General features: G+C 39.2%; 1 protein-coding gene across 2 annotated transcripts; it reads left to right on the forward strand.

Annotated features, from left to right (window-relative positions):
• Positions 1–767: 767 nt before the first annotated feature.
• Positions 768–24,599, forward strand: fam174b (family with sequence similarity 174 member B). Of its 2 annotated transcripts, none has more exons than XM_063066118.1 (3): positions 768–1,151; positions 3,640–3,774; positions 10,161–10,765. In XM_063066118.1, the coding sequence occupies exons 1-3, from the start codon at positions 838–840 to the stop codon at positions 10,183–10,185; spliced, it is 474 nt and encodes a 157-aa protein (XP_062922188.1). In that variant the 5' UTR covers positions 768–837; the 3' UTR covers positions 10,186–10,765. The 2 variants fall into 2 exon arrangements, with proteins under 2 accessions (XP_062922188.1, XP_062922189.1); XM_063066119.1 differs by lacking the exon at positions 10,161–10,765 and adding an exon at positions 18,762–24,599 and having other exon boundaries at positions 772–1,151.
• The last annotated feature ends 270 nt before the right edge of the window (positions 24,600–24,869 follow it).

Here is a 24,869-nt window from a genome sequence, read left to right on the forward strand (position 1 = left end):
CGATTTGTGTTTTTTTTAGCGAGTGGGGGCGATTAATGTTCTTTTTCTTTGAGTGGGTTTCATGGTTCTTCTTCGTTTCGTGGCTGTCTGTGGGGCACACGAATCTCAGATACTGCACACATACGTCGATAATAAAAGTATTTTGAAGCTTTGAAAAGGGAACTTAGTTGGGATCTTAGTTCAATGCCTTATACATGTAGAAGCAGCAGGCAATGAGGAACTAATGGTATATTTGCCCATGTTACGAAAGAATTTGAATATAACAATAAAATAACAATAAAAACAAAAAAAAATTACTGCTATTAAAAGAGTATAAATCATCTCTACACACATGCTGATGGAGGGTCCAGGTCCGAAACATCGATTATTCATTTCATTCTATAGATGCTGCCCGATCTGCTGAGTTCCTCCAGCATTTTGTGGTGTGTTGCTCAAGTTTCCAGCATCTGCAGAATTTCTTGTATCTCTACAGCAATATTTTGTCCTCGATTTATACTTCCAGTTTTCATGTTAAAGTAGTTGCTTGTTAAAATATAGGACATTTCGATATATCCTAAAATAAACGAAAACAAATGTTTAATTGAACCGATCTGTTTCGAGTGGGACGGGCATTTGCTTGACAGTTGAGGATCAGCCAATCACATAATGAAGAATCTTCTTCGGTGAGGGGGGCGGGGTGGAAATGTGATTGGCGTGGGAACTGACCTATGCTGGCCGGCTGTAGGAGGGGTATCATGTTGATCGACATTCCTCTAGACCATTGACAGGTGGACATTGCGAGCTGCTGGAGATCACGGCTAATTCTGTAGGAAGACGTGCGCCAGACGCTTGGTAGCTATGGGGAACGTTGAGCCGGAGGGATCGCCGTGCCGGTCCCAGGCCTCGGGGTCCGTAATACGCTGTTGGCTGTTCGCGTTGGTGTTGCTGCTGGTGCCGCCGCCGTTGTCATCGTTCAACCCCATTACCCCGGGTTTTAACAAGAGTGTCGCATCCACCGAACCCGGGCACAACGGCACTGCCTCATCCATCAGTAACGTCTTGGGTAGCGTGAGATTTCTGCTGCGACAGTTCCCGGCCCTCGAGGGCCTGGTGCTAGCGTCCTGCGCCGTGGCTTTACTGCTGGTCATCTGGCTGACGGTCAAGATGTTCAGGTAACTTGGGGCGGGGGGCTACGTGTATGTGGTAGAAGGGGCTTGGGCCAATGGTGTGTCCACGGGAAGGTAGAGTGGTGGGATGGGTGAGATCACAGGGAGGTGGTGGGAGTCTAACCGTGGAATCACGGAGCGTTGAGGGTTGGTCTTTTGGTGGGACCATTGAGAAATGGGGTTAGGTCCAATGGTGGGATCACAGAGCGCTGAGGGTTGGTCTTTGTGGTGGGACCACGGAGAAATAGGGATTGGTCCAATGGTGGAATAATGGGGAGGCGAGTGAATGAAGATTCAGTGGTGAAGAGCCAAGTATCACCACCACAAGTCATAGTGTGACTTCTCAGTAAATATTTAAACAAAGAAGTTTGTAATTTTAGCCATGTTAGAATTGTTAATAATATTACAATAGATTAAAGATATGACCTGATGTGTCATCTATTCGGAAGGATTCTATTCTCAATCTGAAAATGGTAGCAATAAGTTGTACACTGAAAGGTTTAGACAAGGCCAGTGTTAGTCATACCTCTTTCCCTGGTTATGAAGTACTTTTTGCTGGGTGTGGTGGTGCTAATACATTTAAATTACCAGGTGAGTGACCTGGAGGCTTGTACACAAGATCCATAGAGTCCAGTTCAAATCCTACCAAAACGGCAGCTGGAAATGCCACTGAACATTAGCCTGGCAATGTTGTCCTCATCTCCAAAAATAAATATTTATATTAAAAGGAATGTTGTGCTCATGTCTCAATTGGCCATCAGCAGCAGAGATTTTGATAAATTTAGATGCAATTTCACTGCTATAACGCTTTCCTCAACTCATCCCTAAGTATTCCTTTGTTTATGCACCAGCAGCTTAGCCCCACTTACCCCTTGATATTGCCATGTTGGCACCCTTGTTTCGAACTGGATGTCCAACATATGCCAATTAATCATTGTTGAAAGTAAGACTCGTTGTATGTTAGTTCAACATATTTTACCAATACTTACTTGGACTTTCACACTTCTTAACTCTTCTCTTCCTCTTTAATCGTATACATAAGAACATAAGAAATAAGACCAGGAGTAAGTCATCTGTCCTGTCGAGCTTGTTCCGCCATTTCATAATGGCTGATCGGACCATGGATTTAACTCCGCCAACCTGCCTTTTCCTCATAACCCTTAATCCCTCTACTATGCAAAAGCCATAAAAAGCCTTTGTAACACTTGTCAAAAATAGGATTTTGACCTAAAATATTGACAATTCCTTTCCTCCCACAGACTCTGCTCAACCTGCTGAATTCCTTCAACAGGTTGTTGCTCCAGATTCAGCATCTACAGGCTCATGTCACTATTTAACTTGTGTTGTCTTCCCTCTATTATGTTGTTGACTTACACAGTGTTTTCAATATCACCCATTAAAAATCGTGAAAAGGAAGAGATCTGTTTATAGCACGATCGATGCCTGTTGCAATTTAAGCATTTTGATTAGCCATCTAAATATACAATTGAACCATCAAGTTCATAATTCTGTGAGTCACAACTCTTGAAGAGGAGGAAGCAAATTTACCAGCACTGCAGGAGGAAATTCTTATTAGTTGACACAGCAAACCTTTTTAAAAAAAAAGTAAACTACCAACTTGTTTAAAAAAATTCAAGCTATATCATACCTTAGTCAGGGAATTTAGAGGCGACACCTGGGAGACATTTACGAACTTGTATAATGTTGGCAAATTCCTTATATTGCTGAATGTCCCTGCAAAGAATTTTCTCACCGTCATAAATTTGTTCTTGTACCATGTCTGTACATGGTACAGTTGCAGACGTAACGTAAAGATTTTTACTGATGTACGTGAGGGATGTAAGAAATAAAGTCAGTTCAATTCAATATCCAAGCTATGCAACCAACTGGACCAAGCTCAGATTTATCTTTGCACAGAGTCTGTTCATTTAATTATTTATTAGCGATACAGCAGGGAGTAGGCCTTTCCAGCCCTTTGAGCCACGCTACTCCAGCAAACTCACAACCCCAATTACTCCTAACCTAATCATAGGACCAGTTAGCCTACTGGGCATGTCTTTGGATTGTGGGAGAAAACTAGAGCACCCAGGGAAAACCCACGCATTCCTTAGTGCACTTCTGGGTAATGCCAAGTGTGGATTTGCAAAAAAATAGTTATTTGCATTCTAGAAAGCTGAGCCAAATGAACATCTGAAGTAAGGTTAGAATTTTTTTTTAGTTCAGTAACTACAAAGTAAATAATTATTTTTGGTGCTGGGATTTCTGATTGAGAGGTGAGACTATAAGGAAGGAACAGCCAAATTTTGAATCACTGACAGTGCCAGTCAGTCTGAGACAGGATGCGTGTCTGCATGGTGTGGTCTCCCCGTCATTATGTGCTGTTCCATTGTTGTCAGTTTCTCGCATGCTAGAGTTTCATAACTTTTTACTGGTAGGAGAAAGAAGCAAATCTTTAGCTGCAACTTTATGAATAAACCACTGCCCTTGTTCTCAGGTCTAGAAGAAGACTCAGGAAAACAAGGAAATATGACATTATTACAACACCAGCAGAAAAAGTGGAAATGACACCACTTAATGAAGAAAATGACGATGATGAAGATGCAACAGTGTTTGACGTGAAATACAGCAGGTATGACTTAGAGTTTTTAAGTCATCCTTCAAATCTACAAAGCTAATTTTCTGTGATAATGTTATTATTTAAGATTATTTTAACTTGATTAATATTTTGTAAACTTGTTCAATTCTGAGCAGCATGGTTTAAATCTTCCTAAAGGGTTTTAAAGAAGATGTAATAGTGATTTACCAAGGTAATTGAAGGGAGGAGGGACCTTAGTTATATTGATAGATTGCAGAAGCAGAGGTTATTTTGCTAATATTGTGAGGGCATATTCTGAAATTAGGGTATATAGCAAATATTAACTTCAGCAACCAACCTTTAGATCTGCACATGGATTGTAGATTAAATTTAAGATATAGCTCTGGACAGTAGTTTCCTGGAGTTGTAGACACAGATTAATTGAAAACCAGACAATGTTGATTACCACTTATTTTTGGTGTCTGGAGTGTGGGTACAAAGAAGGAGGTGTGAAAATAATATGGAATTCAAAGGAAGCATTGTAGATACATTGTAACTATAGAATTGTCCTTTGATCTTTAGCATATAGAATGTCATGTAATATTGGGTCTAACAAGCCTCTTCCTCCTCAGAGTGTCTCATTTTGTAGAATATAAAAGACTACCTTTTATCTACCAGCTGCATCTCTCAGGTGACTTTGTTCATGTTACAACAATATATAGTACGTTCCCAGGGGTATGATAGAAGTAGTTAAAATCATGAAGGGTATAGTAATAGTTTCCATAGCAGCTGGGTTAAGAACAAGAGGATATGAAATAAAAGCCATTGGCAAAAGAATTAAATGCAATGGGACGATAAACCATTGAATGCTAAAAGACTGGCATTCACAGTGAAGGGTGGTTGTGGAGTTACATTTGGAAAAAAAGCAGGTTAAGTGTCTGAAAGGCAAGGATTTCCTGTTCTTTGGACAGAGGGCTAGAGAGTGAGTATAGTTTGATTTCTCTTACAAACAGCCACAATGAATACATTGGGCCAATGGATGCCCCCTGTGCTATATTCTTCCATCACAAGAAACCTGCCTTTGAAAAGTTTGATTACTCACACAACTGACTCTACAACAGCTCAGTTGCATTGCTGAGGTCCTATGTTCCAGAAACAACTACATTTCTAGCTGTCCCAGAGAACTACAACACTGTCATACTGTCATAGAATATAAAACGTATGGCACAGGTCAGGCCCTTTAGCATGCTATGTCCAGGCTAAACACAGTGCCAATTTAAATTAAATCTCTTCTGCCAATATATGTTCCATATCCCACCCCCTCTATTCCCTACTCTAACAGATATCTGGAAAAAAATAAACTTTCCAAGTACAGTTCATTCTCAAAGAGCTGCACCAACTATATTATGCCTAATACCACCTCACCAAATACTTGCTCTTTGATTCCTTTTTATGAGATTGTGCTTGCATCCCTCCACTATACCTCAATGTAGTCTAATCCAAGCAAAAAAAAAACTAAATAAGAAAAGTGAGAAAGAGAAATGCTGAATAATAATTGAACAGGGTTTTGTTCTATGTACAACTCCTGAAACAGCACCAGGATCTGGGAAACTGAGGTTTCAATAAGTAACATGAACACTTTCACCAGCTGATGACCATCTCCAGTGACAAAGTCTGGAACACAGTAGCAGATTAACTCATTTGCCATCCTTGGTATTGACATCCTTTGCATTATTGACAGTGGCATATCAGAAGTTGGGTATCGCTTGGCAAGTAACATGCCTGCTCAATCTTCACACACCTTTTAACTGCTTCCAAGGTGCACTGCACATGACGTGGAACATCAGTGGGTGACTAGATGAGTGTGGCTCTTGCAGCACTTGAGGTGGATGAAGCCATCCAAGATGGAGCTTATTTGTCTGCATGCTATCCCCTGGGCAAGCTGTGAAGTAGTGAATTTGCCTTGACAAACGTGCTGTAGCAATTTGTTAAGGTCACTTCATCAGCACGTTCCTTACCTCTGACTGACCTTATCCTGCATTTCTACAAAATAGAGCTAAAAGCATTTATCCTGACCTTGCACATTTTAAGTCCACAATTGTAAACAGAAACTATTTGAAAGTGATCATGTGAGAGAATTCTTTATTTGGTATTATGTTATTAGGCTTAATCCTCTCTCAGTTCACAAAAGAAGCAGCTTAGAATCAGAATGACATTTATATCACTGACATACACAGAGTGGCCACATTTTAGTGTATCTGCTGTACCTAATAAAGTGGCCACAGTGTATGTTTGTGATCTTTAGCTTCTGTAGCCCAGGGCTCCCCAACCTTTTTTGCGCTACGGACCGGTTTAATATTGACAATATTCTTGTGGACCAGCTGATCTGCGGGGTGGTGGTGTTAATCACGACTGGAATATAGGTGATAAGTCAACTATAAGTTACTTATAAATGGCTAATACACTCAATTTCATTTCTAAAAAGGTTTATCTAACGAATTTAATATTAAACACAGCGCCTATTTTCCTCGCATATAAGTCAACAGCATCATAACATTTTAAGTAACGTTTGGATATTAAACACACAGCGCATATTTTCCTCGTATGAACATATAGAATCATTACAACACACCAATATCACTGAATCAGTGGGAGCCCTGGACTTGTTTTCTTGCAACAAGATGGTCCCATTGAGGGGTGATGGGAGACGGCGATACTGGAAGGTGGTTCCTTATGTCCAGTCTATTCCACAATTTAGTTTTCGTTACATTCATTGCAGAAAACTCCACTTCGTAGCGACATGATGTTGGAAATGGAAATGGAAATGGAAGCAGCGTTTTCAGTGTTTTCGTGGCTATCTCAGGATATTCAGCCTTGACTTTGATCCAGAATGCCGTCAAACATACTTTTCAGCCCACCGTCATTTGCAAGCTCGAGGAGTTGATCTTTTTCCCACGCTGACATGGTTGATTCACCGGGAACATTCACAAATGGGTCATGGACCCATTCCTTTGCACGTCTTGGGTCATTTGCATCTTGGGTCACTAATGACTTTGCATGCGTAATGACCTCGCGTGTGTTCAAGTTCAACAGTGCATGACAGGAAATGAGGAAGGGTGCAGTTGACTCATATCATTTCATATCGCCAAATCATATCATTTCCTTGCGGCCCGGTAGGACATGCTTTGTGGCCCGATACCGGTCCGCGGCCCGGTGGTTGGGGACCACTGCTGTAGCCCATCCACTTTAAGGTTTTCAGAGATGTTCTGTTGTACACCACTGTTGTAATATGTGGTTATTTGAGTTTTTGTTACCTTCCTGTTGGCTTGAACCAGTCTGTCCAAACTCCTCTGACCTGTCTCATTAACAAGGCAATTTTCTCCCACAGAACTGAGGCTCTCAGGATGCTTTTTGTTTTTTGCACCATTCTCTGTAAATTCTAGAGACTATTGTGTGTGAAAATCCCGGGGGATCTGGGCTTCTGAGATGCATGAAGCACCCCAGCTGGCACCAACAATCATTCCATGGTCAAGGTCACCTAGATCACATTTCTTCCCCGTTCTGGTGTTTGGGTTGAACAATAACTGAACCTTTTGACCATGTCTGCATGCTTTTATGCATGGAATTGCTGCTACATGATTAGCTGATTAGATACTTGTATTAATGAGCAGGTGTACAGGTGTAGCTAACAAAGTGGCCTCTTAGTGTAGATTATGACATGAAATTTGTTGTTTTGCAGCAGCAGTACAGTTTACAATAAAAATATTACTATAGGTTACAATAATAAATAGTGCAAAAAGGGTGCAACATAGGGAGGTAGAGTTCGTGGACTGTTCGGAAATCTGATGGCAGAGTTCTGACTACATAAGAAAATGTTTGATATGTACAATGAACATCGTACCTATAGATGGCTTTGACAAATCTAAAAGGACTTTGGATAGCATTCCAGTGAAAGAAGCAATGAGCCATGGAAAGATATATTGTGACATATTTTAATTTGCAGTTTGACCTGATAAATTAAAACTGGTTTGAACAGTCCTGTACATTCAAGTCTATTTAGTTTTCATTGCCCCTTTGTATCAGCTGTGAAATATTTTCCATATAGTGGCATGATAGCTTTGTAATCTTATCATTCTGGCCAGCACTTATTCAGATCTTAATAGCCTCTCTGTTCTCAAAGTTAATGGATAAATTACTGTCTATAGAGGCACATTTGAGTAAATAAAATAACTTGGCAGATTTATTCCTAATACTTTCTTAAATACTTACTAACATCAGCGTTAAAACATTATTTCCACTGTAATGTGATACCATCTGGATTGGAACTATAAATATAACAAATTATTAGGCCTGCCTTTGGACTTCTGCAGCTAATGATTTCTTTGTTCAATTCAACTACAGTATCTGAATTATATTTGATAATTTAATGGTTAATGACCATTCGGAAACCAGGGGCTGTCAATTTGCTGAATGGTTCTCCCTTCTATTATTTATATGCAAGAGCATGATAAACTTATTGTATCTCATCTCATATTCTATTTGAGCAGATTTAGCAGTTTGGGATATTAAAAAATTCCAGCCTGTAGAAGAGATTCAAGCATCAACATTAAATGTGTTGTATTTATTCCGAGTAATCACTCACATAGGCAGTTAGAGAACAGACTTGATCATTTAAAAATTTCAGAACAAAGTGTATTTAATGGCAGTGAAGTTGATTCCAAATTCCCACAAAAGCCTGCTGATTAATTCACTGAATGTGCATGCTGTGTCTCCAACAGAAAAAGTATTTTGTTTGTAGAAAAAAATTAGGCAAGATGCAAAACAAAGTGTATAGTTGGATACCAGCTCTCTAGAACAATCAAATATAGTTGATGAAACTGTGTTTTGCATAACATAGTCTGGGAGTGTTTGCAATGTAATGGACTCCTTTAGAACTGAAACTGGAATATATTCAAGTTCTAAGCTACTCCCACTTCAGACTACTAAATTTCTGGGAGTTTTCCTTCGTAGTTCACATCACAAGGGGGAGTTAGGTTTTATATTAACTGAGTCATGCTCTCCCTGCACATAAATATCTTACTTTAATTCCTCTTTTTGCTTATATATGCTACCATTAAAGAAAAACTGAGAAAAAAACTTGTTTTTATCATTTGACCATTATTGTTAAGCTGGTTGTCATGATTTTTCACTTTTTTGTGTCTGACTCTCACTTTGAACAAATGTACCTTGGGTATGGCCGTGTTGATTAACCAGCATGATGACAGCAAAAGTTGTTTAAGGAGTTGTTCTGTATTAAACGTTAAATATAGGAAGTTCATGAATAATTAAAGTGTGCTCCAAAATATTTAGCAGCAAGAGGTTCAAATTTCTTGTAAGCATACAACTATCAATGTGTTGAACTATAAGAAATAACCACCATTTCCTGATTTACACACAGTAGCCACTTTATTGATTATATCTATACACTTACTTATTAATGCAAATATCTAATCAGCCAATCACGTGGCAGCAACTCGGTGCATAAAAGCATACCACCATTCTCGAGAGGTTTGGCTGTTGTTCAGACCAAACATCAGAATGCAGAAGAAATGTGATCTAAGTGACTTAGATTGTGGAATGATTGTTGGTGCCACAAGAGGTGTTTTGAGTATCTGAGAAACCACTGATCTCCTGGGATTTACGTGCACAACAGTCTCTACGGTTGACAGAGAATGGTGCGAAATACAAAAATCATCCAATGAGCAGCAGTTTTGTAGGTGAAAATGCTTTGTTAATGAGAGAGGTCAGAGGAGAATGGCCAGACTGGTTGAAGGTGACAGTAACTCAAATAACCACATGTTACACCAGTGGTATGCTGAAGGACATCTCTGAACACACAACCCGTCAAAGCTTGAAGTGGATGGGTTCCAGCAGAAAAACACTGAGGCCATACACTCAGTAGCCACTTTATTAGGTGCAGGAGGTATGTAATAAAGTGCACTGAGTGCATATACTTCAATCATCATCATTTTTCTTGCAATCTACTGAGAACACTGGTAAAAGTAAAATCTAGGGTTCCTGATAATACTGACACAAATGTTGAAAACTTGCTAAACCACGCTAGTCATGTCTCAAACCTAGCTGGCAATGTATAAAATTTCCCTGTTCTCTGTTTGCACTAAAGGCATGATAGGCATATTCTAATTATCATTTAACCTAATCAAAACAACATCATTCTTCATATCATAACTTTCTAATAACTTTCTCATTGCTGCCTAGTTTTGGTTTCCCCTGGATCACTGGACTGTAGACCTCTTGAGATTGGAGGTTGTGTGAGTAACTGCCTATGATATTAAAACAGTATTTAAATAGGTATGGCATAGGTATGGGAGGGAGAAGATGGTGGTGCGACGCAGTGCGCGCAGCCTCTCCGGTGAAATGATATTGTATTTGTTAAATAGGGTACCATGCACAATTCTGATTTGATGGAGACAGCCGTGAGAAGCACGGAGGAACATCTGGAGAAACTTCTGAAATGCCTGGTTCGCTGCCACTGCTACTGTGCGAACAAGAATCTCTGGAGGGAAGGCCCCAAATCCTCGGCTTTGCCTGCTGCTGGCGGCTAGGGCTGGGGTCAAAGCACTCAGCAGAGATGGTGCTCGGTGTCGGAGGGCTGGTCGGGAGCTCGAAGTTTTTGGCCGACTCAGAGTCGGACTGTGGTCGGGCATGGCAGGGAGAGTTTTCATCCTTCTCCCATCTGTGTGAGATGTGGGACTTTCGAGAGACTTTGAATTTTTTTTACCATGCCCATGGCCTGTTCTTCATCAGGTTACGGTATTGCTTGCACTGTTGTAACTATATGTTATAATTATGTGGTTTTTGTTAGTTTTTCAGTCTTGGTCTGTCCTGTGTTTCTGTGATATCACACGGCAGGAATATTGTATCATTTCTTAATGCATGCATTACTAAATGACAATAAAAGAGGACTGCGTGTCCTCATAATCTAATCAACAAGCCTTGATGAAACTGAAATCAATAACCGCAGAGTTTGGAGTCATACCTTGCACAAAAGATGGAGCTTGTGTTAGAAATTAGTCAACTCATCTCTAGGAACTCCTTGTGGCTGTGTCCTTGTCCCAGTAAGCCAGAGCTCCTTTGATCTTCGACTATTTATTGCACAGTTCAATGCCATTCACAAGTCCCCTGAAAATGAGGCAGCCTATGCCTGCTTGAAGCAATGGCAAGGAAACACTTGGTCATGATCTGATGAGTAACAAATAATACTGAACCATATGTAGTAAACAGTGCTCTTCTCCAGCACAGGAGACTACCCACCTGTCCTTGACATTACTATCACTGGGTTCTTTCCCCCCTCTCCCCCCACTTCTTCAACAGCCTAAAGATAAGATTAGCTTTATTTGTTGCATATACATTAGGATATCTAAACATAAATTAATATGAATTGTTTGCATCCATGACCAACACAGTCCGAGGATGTGCTGGGGGCAGCCCACAAGTGCTGCTATGCTTCTGGCGCCAACATTCAATAGATTCAATTTATTGTCAGAGAAATGTATACAATATACATCCTGAAATTCTTTTTCTTTGCAAACATCCACAAAAACAGAGGAGTGTCCCAAAGAATGAATGACAGTTAAATGTTAGAGCCCCAAAGCCCCCCCAGCTCCCTCCTCCCACACATAAGCGGCAGCAAAGCAACGACACCACCACCAGCAAAAAAGCATCTGTACTCTCCACCGAGCACTCAAGCGTGCAGCAAAGCATCAATAAAGACAGAGACGTGCAGTACCCCGAAAACTACTCATTGAAGAAGTTTGGTATGACCCCCCCCCCCCAAAATTCTAAGAACTTTCTGGTATGGGAACTGTACTTCCCTCAATCACAGGGCTCTACAGAGAGTGGCGCGGACAGCCCAGTGCATCTGTAGATGTGTACTTTCGACTATACAGGACATTTACACAGACAGGTGTGTAAAAAGGGCCCAAAGAATCATTGGGGACCTGAGTCACCCCAACCACAAACTGTCCCAGCCGCTACCATCCGGAAAACGGTACTGCAGCATAAAAGCCAGGACCAGTAGGCTATGGGACAGCTTCTTCCACCAGGCCATCAGATTGCTTAATTCATGCTGATGCTACAGTATTTATACTTTATACTTTATTGTCGCCAAACAATTGATACTAGAACGTACAATCATCACAGCAATATTTGATTCTGCGCTTCCTGCTCCCTGGATTACAAACTGATAGTAAATATTAAAAATTTAGATTATAAATCATAAATAGAAAATAGAAAAATGAAAAGTAAGGTAGTGCAAAAAAACTGAGATGCAGGTCCAGATATTTGGAGGGTACGGCCCAGATCCGGGTCAGGATCCGTTCAGCAGTCTTGTCACAGTTGGAAAGAAGCTGTTCCCAAATTTGACCGTACGAGTCTTCAAGCTCCTGAGCCTTCTCCCGGAGGGAAGAGGGACAAAAAGTGTGTTGGCTGGGTGGGTCGTGTCCTTGATTATCTTGGCAGCACTGCTCCAACAACGTGCGGTGTAAAGTGAGTTCAAGGACGGAAGATTGGTTTGTGTGATGTGCTTCACCATGTTCACGATCTTCTGCAGCTTCTTCCAGTCTTGGACAGGACAACGTCCATACCAGGTTGTGATGCACCCTAGAAGAATGCTTTCTACGGTGCATCTATAAAAATTAGTGAGGATTTTAGGGGACAGTCCAAATTTCTTTAGTTTTCTCAAGAAGTAAAGGTGCTGGTGGGCCTTCTTGGCAGTGGACTCTGCTTGGTTAGACCAAGTCAGGTCATTTGTGATATTGACCCCGAGGAACTTAAAGCTTTTGTTATATGTTATATTGACTATCCTGTTGTACATAATATTTATTATAAATTACTATAATTGCACATTTGAACGGAGACACCCAGTAATTCGACATACCACAGATGCTCTCTCTCCCTAGTAAGGGAAAAAGAGGTGTCCCTGTTTCACAGCGAGGGGGGGAGACATTACAAAACAGCTTGCCGAGCTATGGTGTTAAAAGTCTGTTGCATTGCTTTTTCCAAGCTCTGTGGCCAAAGATCTTGGGTTTCTGGGCACATAACCAGCAGCTAGCTTGCTGTTTATGATCTTCTGTCTCCCATGACACACCAGCTTCCTGCAACGGCACCAACCTTGAATCCACCCACCTCCAAGGTCACGAAAATCTGGCATCCTGAAGGCGCGTCCTTGACATGTCGAAAAACGGCTGGTCATGAGGCACTGAGAGCGGGTCCCATTCCTGCAAAGAACTGAAATCAGCGTGTAACTCCAGGTCAGAGTCTTTAAAAGAACCCTGAAAAGGGGGGAAAAAAATGAAATATTAAAGATGGAAATGGAGCTGTTTCCAAAGATGCAAGCAAAGGGGTTGCTGTTAGGCACCATCATCTTAAGCTCTGCCCTCAAAGTTCATACCTACAACTTACCAACCCTAACCCATATGTCTTTGGAATGTGGGAGGAAATTAGACCATCTGAAGGAGGCCCACAGCATTATGGGGAAAATTTACAGACTCCCTACATACACCAGTAGTATTTGATTCACAATCTTCTGATCAGTTTTGCTGTAAGACATAACATTACATCGGAAGTTGCGTATCTTGGAAAGTTTGATGCACCTCTAGACACTCCAGAGTCTTGTGCCTAGTAGATAGCAGAAAGTTAAATTTATTCTTGCCATTAGTTGTTAAGTCTTTATTGTCATCATTAGGAATTTCTAAATCCCTGCAAGGTGCCATCACTATTTCTCCCCCATGTCTAGCCCTTGAAGCCTACCTCATGCACACTGATTGAACAGCCAAATTGGTGTGGTCTTTCATTGATTGTATTATAGTTATTATTCTATTTTGGATTTATTGAGTGTGCCCGGTAGAAAGTGAATCTCAGGTTTGTATATAATGACATATATGTACTTTAAGTGTATTTTGAGCTTTGAAATGTTGGTCACCTGCTTAGTTCATGTTTTTATAGTTTAGTGTCAGATACTGTGGTCACAAACTTGGAAGTTTTATTGTCATATACTTTATATGTAAAACATTCAATTGGTAGTTCAGTAATTGTCGTCAGACTGGAAAATAATGTTACTACTGAGATCTATGCAAGGATGTTTTTAGTTTAATATATATGCAAATACCTGGAAGCTAGTAGCACCCAGAGTTTGCATACCTACAGCTGATACAAAGCTAGTGGATCCAAACAGAATGAGCTAATCTTCTAAAGAATTTGAATATATTTGCTAGAAATCAAGCTAAAAGATGGCAGCTTAGATTTAATGTAGTCAAATACATGAGGCTTTTAAAGCAGTTTGTTTACTTATTATTATTATTTGTGGGGTTTTCTTGTATTTGCATAGTTTGTCTGTTGCACATTGGTTAATTGTCAGTCCTTGTGTAGTTTTTCATTGATTCCATTGTTTCTTTTTATCTACTGTGAGTGCCCACAAGAAAGTGACACAGTACAGTACGACTAACCTTGGTTCATTTCTCGCCACTGCCTGTAAGGAGTTTAAACATTTTCCCCGTGACTGTGTGGGTTTCTCTGGATACTCCACTTTCCTCCCACAGTCCAAAGACATTCTGTTTGGTGGGTTAATTGGTCATTGTAAATTGTCCTGTGATTTATATATATATATACACATACACACACAGTTGCAAGAAAAAGTTAGTGAATCCTTTGCAATTACCTGGTTTTCTGTATTAATTACTCATAAAATGTGGCTGATCTTCATCTATGTCACAATAATAGACAAATACAATCTGTCTAAACTAATAACACACAAACAATTGTACTTTTCGTGTCTTTATTAAACACATTATTTAATCATTCACAGTCCAGGTGGAAAAAATATGTGAACCCTTGTATTTAGTAACCGGTAGAACCTCCTTTAGCAGCAATAACCTTCACCAAATGTTTCCTGTAGCTGCTGATCAGACCTGCATAACGACAAACAGGAATTTTAGACCATTCCTCCATAGAAACTTGTTTCAGCTCATTAATATTTCTGGGATACCTTGCATGACCAGCCTGCTTCAGGTCATGCCACAGCATCTCAATTGAGTTAAGGTCTGGACTCTGACTTGACCATTCCAAAACACAAATTTTCTTTTTAAACTATTCTGTTGTTGATTTACTCACGTATGTCAGATCATTGTCTTGTTGCATCATCCAACTTCTATTGAACTTCAGGTCATGGACTGCTACCCTGATGTTATCTTGTAAAATGCCTTGAGACAATTTTGAATTCATTGTTCTCTCAACGACTGCAAGCTGTCCAGGCCCTAAGGCAGCAAAGCAGCCCCAAACCATGATGCTCCTTCCACCATGCTTCACAGTTGAGGTGAGGTTTTGGTGTGGGTGTGCAGTGGTCTTTTTCCTCCAAACAAAGTGGTGCATATTTTTGTCAAGAAGTTCAACTGTTCTCTCAGGCTGACTTGTCCGGATAGGATTGAAAAATCTAAAGGGAAGGAAATATTTTCCTTCTGTCAGTGAACAGCCATTGGAAGGATCTGGTTTCAAGACCCATTGGAGAGACTTAAACCCAATAACTTTGGCTGGCACTCCAGTGCAGCATTGAGAGAGTGCCACGTGAGGTGCCATCAATCAAGAGAGAAGTTAAACTGTGTCTATCCCTTCAAAGTTCAAAGTAAATTTATTATCAAAATACATATGTCACCACATACTACCTTGTATGTCATTTTTTTACAGGCATTCACAGGAAGGCATGCAATAGAATTTATGAAAAACTATAAATAACAAAGACTGATAAACAACCAATGTGCAACACCTCTTGTCAATACTTCTTGTTCGTTCAGTAAAGCAACCTGCATAATCAAAGACACCACCCACTCTGGTCATTCCCTCTTCTCCCCTTTCCCATTGGGAAGAAGATACAAAAGTCCCATACATCCCATTGTTATTATAGTCTTGAATGGACCTCTTGTACGTTAAGGTGGACTCTTGGCCTTACAATCTACCTTGATATGATCTTACATTTTATTTTATCATTTACCAAGCTCGGGCATCACGGTAGTGTAACAGTTAGCGTGACACTAGATTAGATTAGATTATGAAGACACACAGTCCTCTTTTATTGTCATTCAGTAATGCATGCATTAGGAAATAATACAATATTTCCTCCGGTGTGATATCACAAAATACAGGACAGACCAAGACTGAAAAAAACTGACAAAACCACATAATTATAAGATATAGTTACGACAGTGCAACAATACCATAACTTGATGAAGAAGTCCATGAGCACAGTAAAGTTCAAAGTCTCTCAAATGTCCCACATCTCACACAGATAGGAGAAGGAAGAAAAACTCTCCCTGCCATACCTGACCACGGTCCGACTCAGTCATCTGAAAACTTCGAGCTCTGATCAGCTCTCCGACACTGAGTTCTGAGCGCCATCTCTATCCGAACGATTCGACCTCCTTCTCGGTCGCCAACAGCAGGCAAAGCTGGGGATTTTGAGGCCTTCCCTCCAAAAGATTCCCAACCGCGCAGTAACGACAGCAGCGAATGAGCGTTTCAGAAATTTTTCCAGGTGTTCCTCTGTGCTTTCACGTCCCTCTCCATCAAATCAGAATTGTCCACGGCCCCTATTTAATGGATACGATATCATTTTTCACTGGAGGGCTGTGCACGTGCGGCGCGCTGCTTTCTCTCCTCCCACCACTATTACAGCGTTCTGGAGTTCAGAGTTTATTTCCGGTGCCGTTCTACCCAAGGATGTGTGGGATTTCCCTGGGTGCTCCGTCTTCTTCCCACAGTCCAAAGACATACTGGGTAGGTTAATTGGTCATTGTAAATTGTCTGATGATTAGGATAGGGTTCATGGGGTTTGTCGGGGGTTGCTGGGGCTGTATGGCTTGAAGAGCTGGAAGGACTTACTCTGCACTGTATCGCTAAACTAAAGATTAAAAATTTAAAAAGAGCTATTTCACTTGGTCCAGAAGAATAGAACCAGACCTATCCTCAAAAATGTGAGTGCATTGAAAACCAAGACAACAAACAGTTTCAGTGAGGGAATGGTCAGTCTACGGAACTAAGTTTCAAGGAAAGCATGGAAGATGATGTTATTGATTTAAATTCCATTATATTTCTGAGGATCATAATTTGCATTTGACTACAGGTGTAATTCTAATTGTATTAATATGGTAAGTGTAGCATGTGTGTAAGGAAAAGTTAACCAATTAGATCCTGGTTAACACATTACATACAATATACAACTAATCTGAATTTACATCATCAACAAAACTTCGACTCATATGTTTATAATATTTAGTTATCTTACCAGATGATTATTCATGTTGTTAGCTGGCATTCATAGCAAGAGGATTCAAGTACAGGAGCAGGGAGGTACTACTGCAGTTGTACAAGGCCTTGGTGAGACCACACCTGGAGTATTGTATGCAGTTTTGGTCCCCTAATCTGAGGAAAGACATTCTTGCTACAGAGGGAGTACAAAGAAGGTTCACCAGATTGATTCCTGGGATGGCAGGACTTTCATATGATGAAAGACTGGATCGACTAGGCTTATACTCTCTGGAATTCAGAAGATTGAGGGGGGATCTTATTGAAACGTATAAAATTCTAAAGGGATTGGACAGGCTAGATGTAGGAAGATTGTTCCCGATGTTAGGAAGTCCAGAACGAGGGGTCACAGTTTGAGGATAAAGGGGAAGCCTTTTCGGACCGAGATGAGGAAAAACTTCTTCACACAGAGAGTGGTGAATCTGTGGAATTCTCTGCCACAGGAAACAGTTGAGGCCAGTTCATTGGCTATACTTAAGAGGGAGTTAGATATGGCCCTTGTGGCTAAAGGGATCAGGGAGTACGGAGAGAAGGCAGGTACAGGGTTCTGAGTTGGATGATCAGCCATGATCATACTGAATGGCGGTGCAGGCTCGAAAGGCCGAATGGCCTACTCCTGCACCTATTTTCTATGTTTCTATATATAGTGACAAACTTTAATTACATAATAAGCCAAAAAATACAGCTTAAATATTGTGACTTTTTTTTTGGAATAGAAAGTAGTCAAATATTCAAATCCGGGTAATCATAGTTACGGTTTATCAGGATATAGAGTGGATTCCAGTTTATTGGGCCATTAGTTTATTGGGACAGTCGCTTATCTGGAACAGCTGTTACAGAACAAAAACTAATCAAGAAAATATCTGGGATTCCCTTTGATTATTTGGGGCAGTGTGCCATTTAATTGGGACGGGAGACTTGCCAAACAGTTTCTAACTAGCATCAGTTACGTTCATTTAGTGAGGTCGTTAGATGCTGCACTGTACTTGGAGCAAACAGTTTAGAGTCAGTTGGGTGTACTTGTGTTCAAAAATCAGTGATTTTTTTTATATCTCTGATAGTTAGTGAGAAATAAGCAGTAAAACAATTTAGAACTGTTTTGCTTACTGTGGTTTCATGCATTCACAATTGAAACAGCCTGGAGTGAAAATGAAAGAAATTCACTCCTTCAACGAGTTAGAAACTACGAAGAATTTGGAAGTATCAACAATCACCTTGAATGTGACGATGAAAATGAAGATTTGGGGACCGCAATTGTCAACAGCATTGTTTGAAGGCAATCCATTATCTGTACTCGGTGTCTCTGCTGATTTTGTTCATTTACAGTCAATCAAAAGAATGGCATTGTACACTGGATGAATTCCTCCGTTGATAACTACTAGGAACTATTTCACAGTTTACTAGTACTATAGTAGTATTGGTAGTCTTCTAATTTGTTCTATATTTCATTTAAATACATAATTTGTTACTCAGTTAAACAGTAGTTTGTCTTTTTTAAACTATTTCCATGAAACCAGCTAATTGAGACAGCCATTTAATTGGGCCAAAATATACTGGTCCCAATGTGTCCCAATTAACCAGAATCCACTGTAATTTTAAATAGCACTGAAGGAAGAGATAAGCAGTTTAAGTTCCTGAAACAGAATGAAGTTTGTTTCTCTTTTGACTTTTCTTTCTTTTCTCCTCAGGTGAAGATTTGTGCATAATAACTTATATGGAAAACCAAATGCACTGTGCCACAATGATCACCTGGAAGAAAACTGGGACTCCCTTGTCGTCTGTGTATTAACTTTTCATTCACCTTGTTGTTTATAGCAAACAGAAGTATATAGGAAAGTAAATTATCATCATCCAGTTTAGCACCAGCACAATATTCATGTTTCCCATGGACTTCATAGAAGGGATTTTTAAAAATCCAAACTCAAGATTTTATGGTGTATGTTTTGAAATGCTATTATTGTATCTTATGGTAGTAATTTTGTATTTGTTCTCTGACCAAATAGTCTACCTGCACTACAATAATGAGGTGAAGTGGAATATAGATTAACACTTGATTTTCTTGGATAAAGTTTAGGATTTATTCTTTGTTTTTAAAATAATATATATTGCTATTAGGTTGTGATAGCTTTCAGAAACAATAGAAACTCATTCATATTCATTTGAGCCAAGCCTACAGTACAGAGTAGCTGCTGTGCGTTTAAACTTTGGTCGCTTTAGCATGGTAGCGTAGTGGTTAGCACAATGCTTTACAGTACTAGCAACTTGGGTTCATTTCCCACCGCTGCCTGTAAGGAGGTTATACGTTCTCCCCGTGACCATGTGAGTTTCCTTCGGGTGCTCCGGTTTCCTCCCACAGTCCAAAGACGTACCAATTATTTGGTTAATTGGTCATTGTAAATTGTCCCATGATTGGGCTAGGGTTAAATAGGTGGGTTGCGGGATGGCACAGCTTGAAGGGCCTATTCCGTGCTGTATCTCTAAATAAGTTTTAAAAAGTGAAACTCTATTTTGAAAGTGGAATGCAATGCACAGTCGTTCATGTATGTTTTGCACAAGTGAGACAGGATGGATTTTGATCCTGTAGTTTTGAAATGCGCCTGTAGTTGGATATGAAATGTGAAACATCACATCTCAGCAAGTTAACATTAACCCTTCAGTAGGAGATCATGACTATTCCCAGATACATTTGTGCTTATCTGTGTATGCACAATTTTGGCATTGTGAGCAAATCAACAGATAATATGCTTTTGCATTGCTATTATGGATTAATATAAGCATAGAGCAGGACCTGGCCCTGAGGAACTAGCACTATATTTATAACTTCTTGAGTAAATATGTTAACTTGCTTTGGTTTTTATTAGACAATGAATTAGAGCTGCATAAATTGCTTACCAAAGGCATTTACTGATATACGAATCCAGGTATTGAATTGTAGAGCACTGATAACCAACTGATTCAAGCTTTAACCAAACTAGGCAAAATGTATAGTAGGACTCCTGTTACAATTTTAGACTGACGATGTAAAAAAAAATTGAATCAACGCTACAGGCACTTCAAGTAGATTTGATTTGCTCTAATCATAAGCATTTCATGTTCAAACAGTACATTGACAGAGTCCTTTATAAAAAAAATCCTTGTCATGAGTGGCTTTCAATAACTTTTCATGTTGTTGTGGTTTAGTTCAACATGCCTTATGTTGCTGTAGTCATAATGATCTTTGCAAGCTAAACCCATGATTGGATGAATGCAACCATAAAAGTCTTAGGCTAATCACTAAAGTTTGGAAGAAGGGTAGGAAATTTTCTACTATGCAACAAAATAGCTGTTGAGAATGGCCTGTTATGACTGAAGGTTGTTGGCTCAATGGATTGCTCTAGTGATAAGACTGCAACAGCAGAGTATTCTGTGAAAAGAGAAGTATAACTGAAGTAATTTTGTCTGCATATTTAAAAAAAAACAACTTCTAGCACACGTTGTCTAGAAATAGAAATTTGAATCCTCCCACAACTTGTTTTTGCCTTGGTGAAGTAAGAAACACAGGTTGGTATGAAACAAAATGCTTGAGCACTAACTTTCTATAAACGATGTCATACTTTGCACTACTTGTTTCAACATGAAGACCTAATAGTATAAGAGCATTACCCAGAAAGGTCAACCAGTCCTGCTGGAATGACAGGCTGATAAAATCAGCTGGAATACCATTTCTACAGAAGCAGGAGCACACCCTCACTGCCACTCCCTCGGGTATAAATGTAAACTTTTTATTTACAGATTATTACAGGCTAAGAGCTTGTCCTTGAACTAATTAAGCTATGACATCTATTGAATTATTACTCTGTCAACCGTTGTAGCAATCTAATTTTCTTTACACCTCCTTAGATAAAATGTTAAGTTGCTAAATGCTGAACTACTAAATCAGCACTGCTAGAGAATGCCAATATTCAATTATGTAGATTATGCCACCATGCTAACCATTCCCTAAAGTGCAGCCAAAGATAGGAAGGATGAGATCTGCAGTTAATTTATTTTCACCACAGTTCAAGTGAGGAAATTTTTAAAAACTTTGCGTCCTCTGAGAGACCTGCAATCTGAGCTATAGTGCTCATTATAGTCTCTGCTGACTCCACTGAACAGGGTTTCAGCAAATGTCCCTTTTCTGATCGCTATGTATTTTCTGTGCCTGAATGTTGACCGAAAACAGGATGGAAACTCTTCCTGGCTCGGAATTCAGCTACTGGAAGATGTACCAAAGGTGGGGACAGGGTTCGACTCTTGGAAATGTACTGATATAATGTCATCTGGAATTAGATAGAAACGTGGCCACTTGGGAGGAGATGGGAAAATGAGAATGCTTTTAGCAGAGGGGTAACAATTAAGCAAAGAAAGTGGAATCTCTTTAAATTGAACAATATGAGCATTGGATTGTGGGGAGAAGGTGGGGGGGGGGAATATTGGATTTAATCTGTGACATAAGAGTGGGCAGAAAAATAGTCAGCAATTCTGGTCTCTCTAGTAGTTACTCCTGACTGTAAAATTGTGGGAGATCAGATATATACACACGCATCTATCAGATCTTATCAATCATTATACATGACCAGGTTAAAATTTCCTCGTTTAAGTGCCATTTTGTACTGAATATTGACAATCAGCACCTCTTTGATTATTGACATTTTAGTCAATGGGCTTTTATATCCTTTGTATACTAAATCTTTCAGGAGAACTTGGAAATGGACAGAAATTTTATGTGTTTGAAATGACTAAAGATTCATTGTTAATCATGTTACTTTTGTAAGTTTTATGTTTACATTTTTTACAAATAGGAATATTTTGTCTAGATTTTATGCAACGTACATTTTTCTTTTGGAAAATAGTGATGTTTGTATTCAGAGCAGTAATTTGAAGTTGGTTAAGGGAAATGAATGTAGCATGCATAACTGTTGTTTAATTTCTTCCTTCATAATGCCTGAAGACAAAGTGAAATGAGCCTGGTGTTGATGAATGAGGACAGTCCATGTTGGACCATTTGTAAGACATAAAGACCTTTGAAAATTATTCATTTCTATTTTAGTTTCAAGGGTATAAGGATCTACTTTATTGGGACACAGCTTTAAGACTTAGGCTTAAAACTTAGATTTAAAATTTTAAAATTAAAATTAAGAACTTCAGAAAATTGGGAAGTTAAGAGAAGTGTTACCCTTTTTGTAAAAGTTGCTGCACAAGTTGGTAGTAAGTGAGCAATTTAACAATTCAGAGGTGAAATTATAAAAAGTTCTCTTGAGGAAGCACATCTTGTCACTACCCCATTGACTCCTGTACGTCTGAATGACCCCCTCATACTTGCATTTCTATTGGCCAATTTTATGCAACTTCCCTATAGGATATCTTGCTCATCTTGGCAATCGTTCCAGTCAACTTAGGTGTATATATCCATAATATTTTACAAACCATTGTGGATAGTGGGTGCAGATTAAAACATTTTAAGCCATTGACTAAACTAAGAAATAATACATTAACTAAAAATAGAATATATTATTTCAGCTCATGGAATAGACTTGTAAATCAAGCAATCAAGGCAGCCTTTTGTAAAGGTAATCCATATACCTTTGTGATGGGCAAAATGGAATGAAACTGAATAACTTTACCTTTGTGTAAGGTAACTCTCTTTAATCACAGAAGGTTTTTGTACTTGATTCCAGCTCTAGCTCTGTGCAGGAAATTGCCCAAGAATAAATGGAACTGGAATGAATTAATCTATTACTTTCCCAAAATATGTCTTGGTGCTTGTGCGTTCCATGTATGCAGACAGCCACTAGGTGGCCTTTGTGGCACAGCAGTGTCAAAACGTATTCCAATCGGGATAGATTCAGCCACATTAGCTAATTGTCTCATTGTCACATGTAAAACTCACTAAAGTCAGCAAGGGAATAAGGGAAACCTATTTAAAACTGTTTAATACTGTGCTACAAGAAATTTGTCTCAATATTTACTTACTGGTAGAGAAGGGTAATCTTTGGAGGGAATTAGTTTAAAAAATAGTAAAAAGCTGCAGATGTTGGAAATCTGAAATAAATACAGAAGATTATGATAAATCTCAGCAAGTCAGCCAGCATCTGTTGAAAGAGGAAAGCAAACATTTCAGATCTGGGATCCTTTATCAGACTGAGAAAGACGATAAGTTAATGAAGGTGAGAGAGCGCCAAGGGTGAAACAATGGGATTTGTTATTATTAAGTTAAAAATGTTGTAGCCATTAAGGGAAGTTAAACTGCTTACCTTAACTACATTATTTCAGACTATTAATGAAGTTACAAGTTCAAAGTAAATTTGTTATCAAAGTACTTGCAAGCATTCACAGTAGAACAAAAGAAATATAACAGATTCAAAGAAAAACTATACACAGCTGAGAACATGAGTTGTAAAATCCTTGAGAGTGATTCAACAGGTTATGGAATCTGTTCAGTGTTGAGGTGAGTGAAGTTATCCATGGGTTCAAAAGCCTTAATTGTTTCTCCTTCCATAGATGCTGTCTGACAAGCTGAGTTTTTCCAGCATTTTCTGCTTTATTTTCTGTCCCAAATTTGGTGACTAGAACACAAGACAGTGGAAAGTTCTTTTCAGTAACCTGCTCCTGACTTTGACTCAAGGCATTAATCTTTCTGCTGTGCTGTCACTTGCAACGTCTTGCTTTACAAGTGGATAGTGTTGCACAATGAAAATATACAGTATCTTGAAGTGCTTGTTCCCCTTCCTCCTGATTTATCAAATTCTATACTTACTGGCAATAAGAGGAGATTGAGACCAAGGTTTACCTATACCTGAGTGGGGTGTGCATACTCAGTAGCTGAGTAGAGTGGCCGATGCATATTTGTACCTAAGTGAGATACCAACCGGAGCACTCTACATCAATTTCAATTCCTGATCTTAAATTCTACTGTTCTGTTCTCATTAACATTTCTGTTTGTTCTTAACAACTGCCATGGAAGTGAATTGCTTCCCACTTGTGGAAAGTAACTGATTCTCGTGATGCTGCAATTTAAGTAACACTGAAGCTTTTCAGCAAACTTAATCTATGTGCAACTGGGAGGAAAGATCTTGAGCATTATTTACAGTTAGACCTTGCTTTTACCTTTTGCATAGATGATGTTTTAGTAATTAATTTTCTCAGAGTATCCACAATTTATAATGCTGTTACAGTAATTTTCATTATCATGATTATAGAACACTGGTTGTTGACCTGTAACTAAGTTATGATCCATTTGCTATGTATTACACTGGAGAATTATGTCAGAGCAAGTAGGTGCTTGTTCTTTATGCTGTATTTGTCAGTTTGTTTTATGTAATTTCTGGAATAATTTACACTGGATAATTTGGGTAGATTTTTAACATATCTTTGAAATGAATCTAAAATGTATAAAAATAATCTGGAATATTAGCAAATCTGTGATTTGATTATCCTGATTTTTATTGTAATTACTCTAACTCACTTACAATAAATATCTCTACCAGAGCAATTTTTTGCATTACTTCTAAGTTTTTGGATGTCCTGCTTAATTTGTTTAGCTGTAGGGTATGTGCAAGTTTACATGTGTTCCTCTTTCCCAGAAGAAATCTTGGCACAGCTTAACATCATCAGAGGAGCTGCTCTGCTTCCACCATGGAAATGTCAAATTGCCGGTTAAAGCAGGGGGTCGATTACTTTCCTATTAGATCTTGCACATTCTCCAAAATAGTTGCTGTGAAGAGTAAGAATTTCAGATCGTATTCTGTACACACTGCCTGATATTAAATTGAAACGCG

Source organism: Mobula hypostoma, chromosome 13 (genome assembly GCF_963921235.1).
Source record: "Mobula hypostoma chromosome 13, sMobHyp1.1, whole genome shotgun sequence".
Taxonomy (NCBI): Eukaryota; Metazoa; Chordata; class Chondrichthyes; order Myliobatiformes; family Myliobatidae; genus Mobula; species Mobula hypostoma.

Coding starts and splice junctions, on each gene's coding strand:
- fam174b (XM_063066118.1), top strand. CDS start 838: ATGGGGAACGTTGAGCCGGAGGGATCGCCGTGCCGGTCCCAGGCCTCG. Junction 1,152..3,639: donor CTGACGGTCAAGATGTTCAG/GTAACTTGGGGC, acceptor CCTTGTTCTCAG/GTCTAGAAGAAGACTCAGGA. Junction 3,775..10,160: donor TTTGACGTGAAATACAGCAG/GTATGACTTAGA, acceptor TTTGTTAAATAG/GGTACCATGCACAATTCTGA.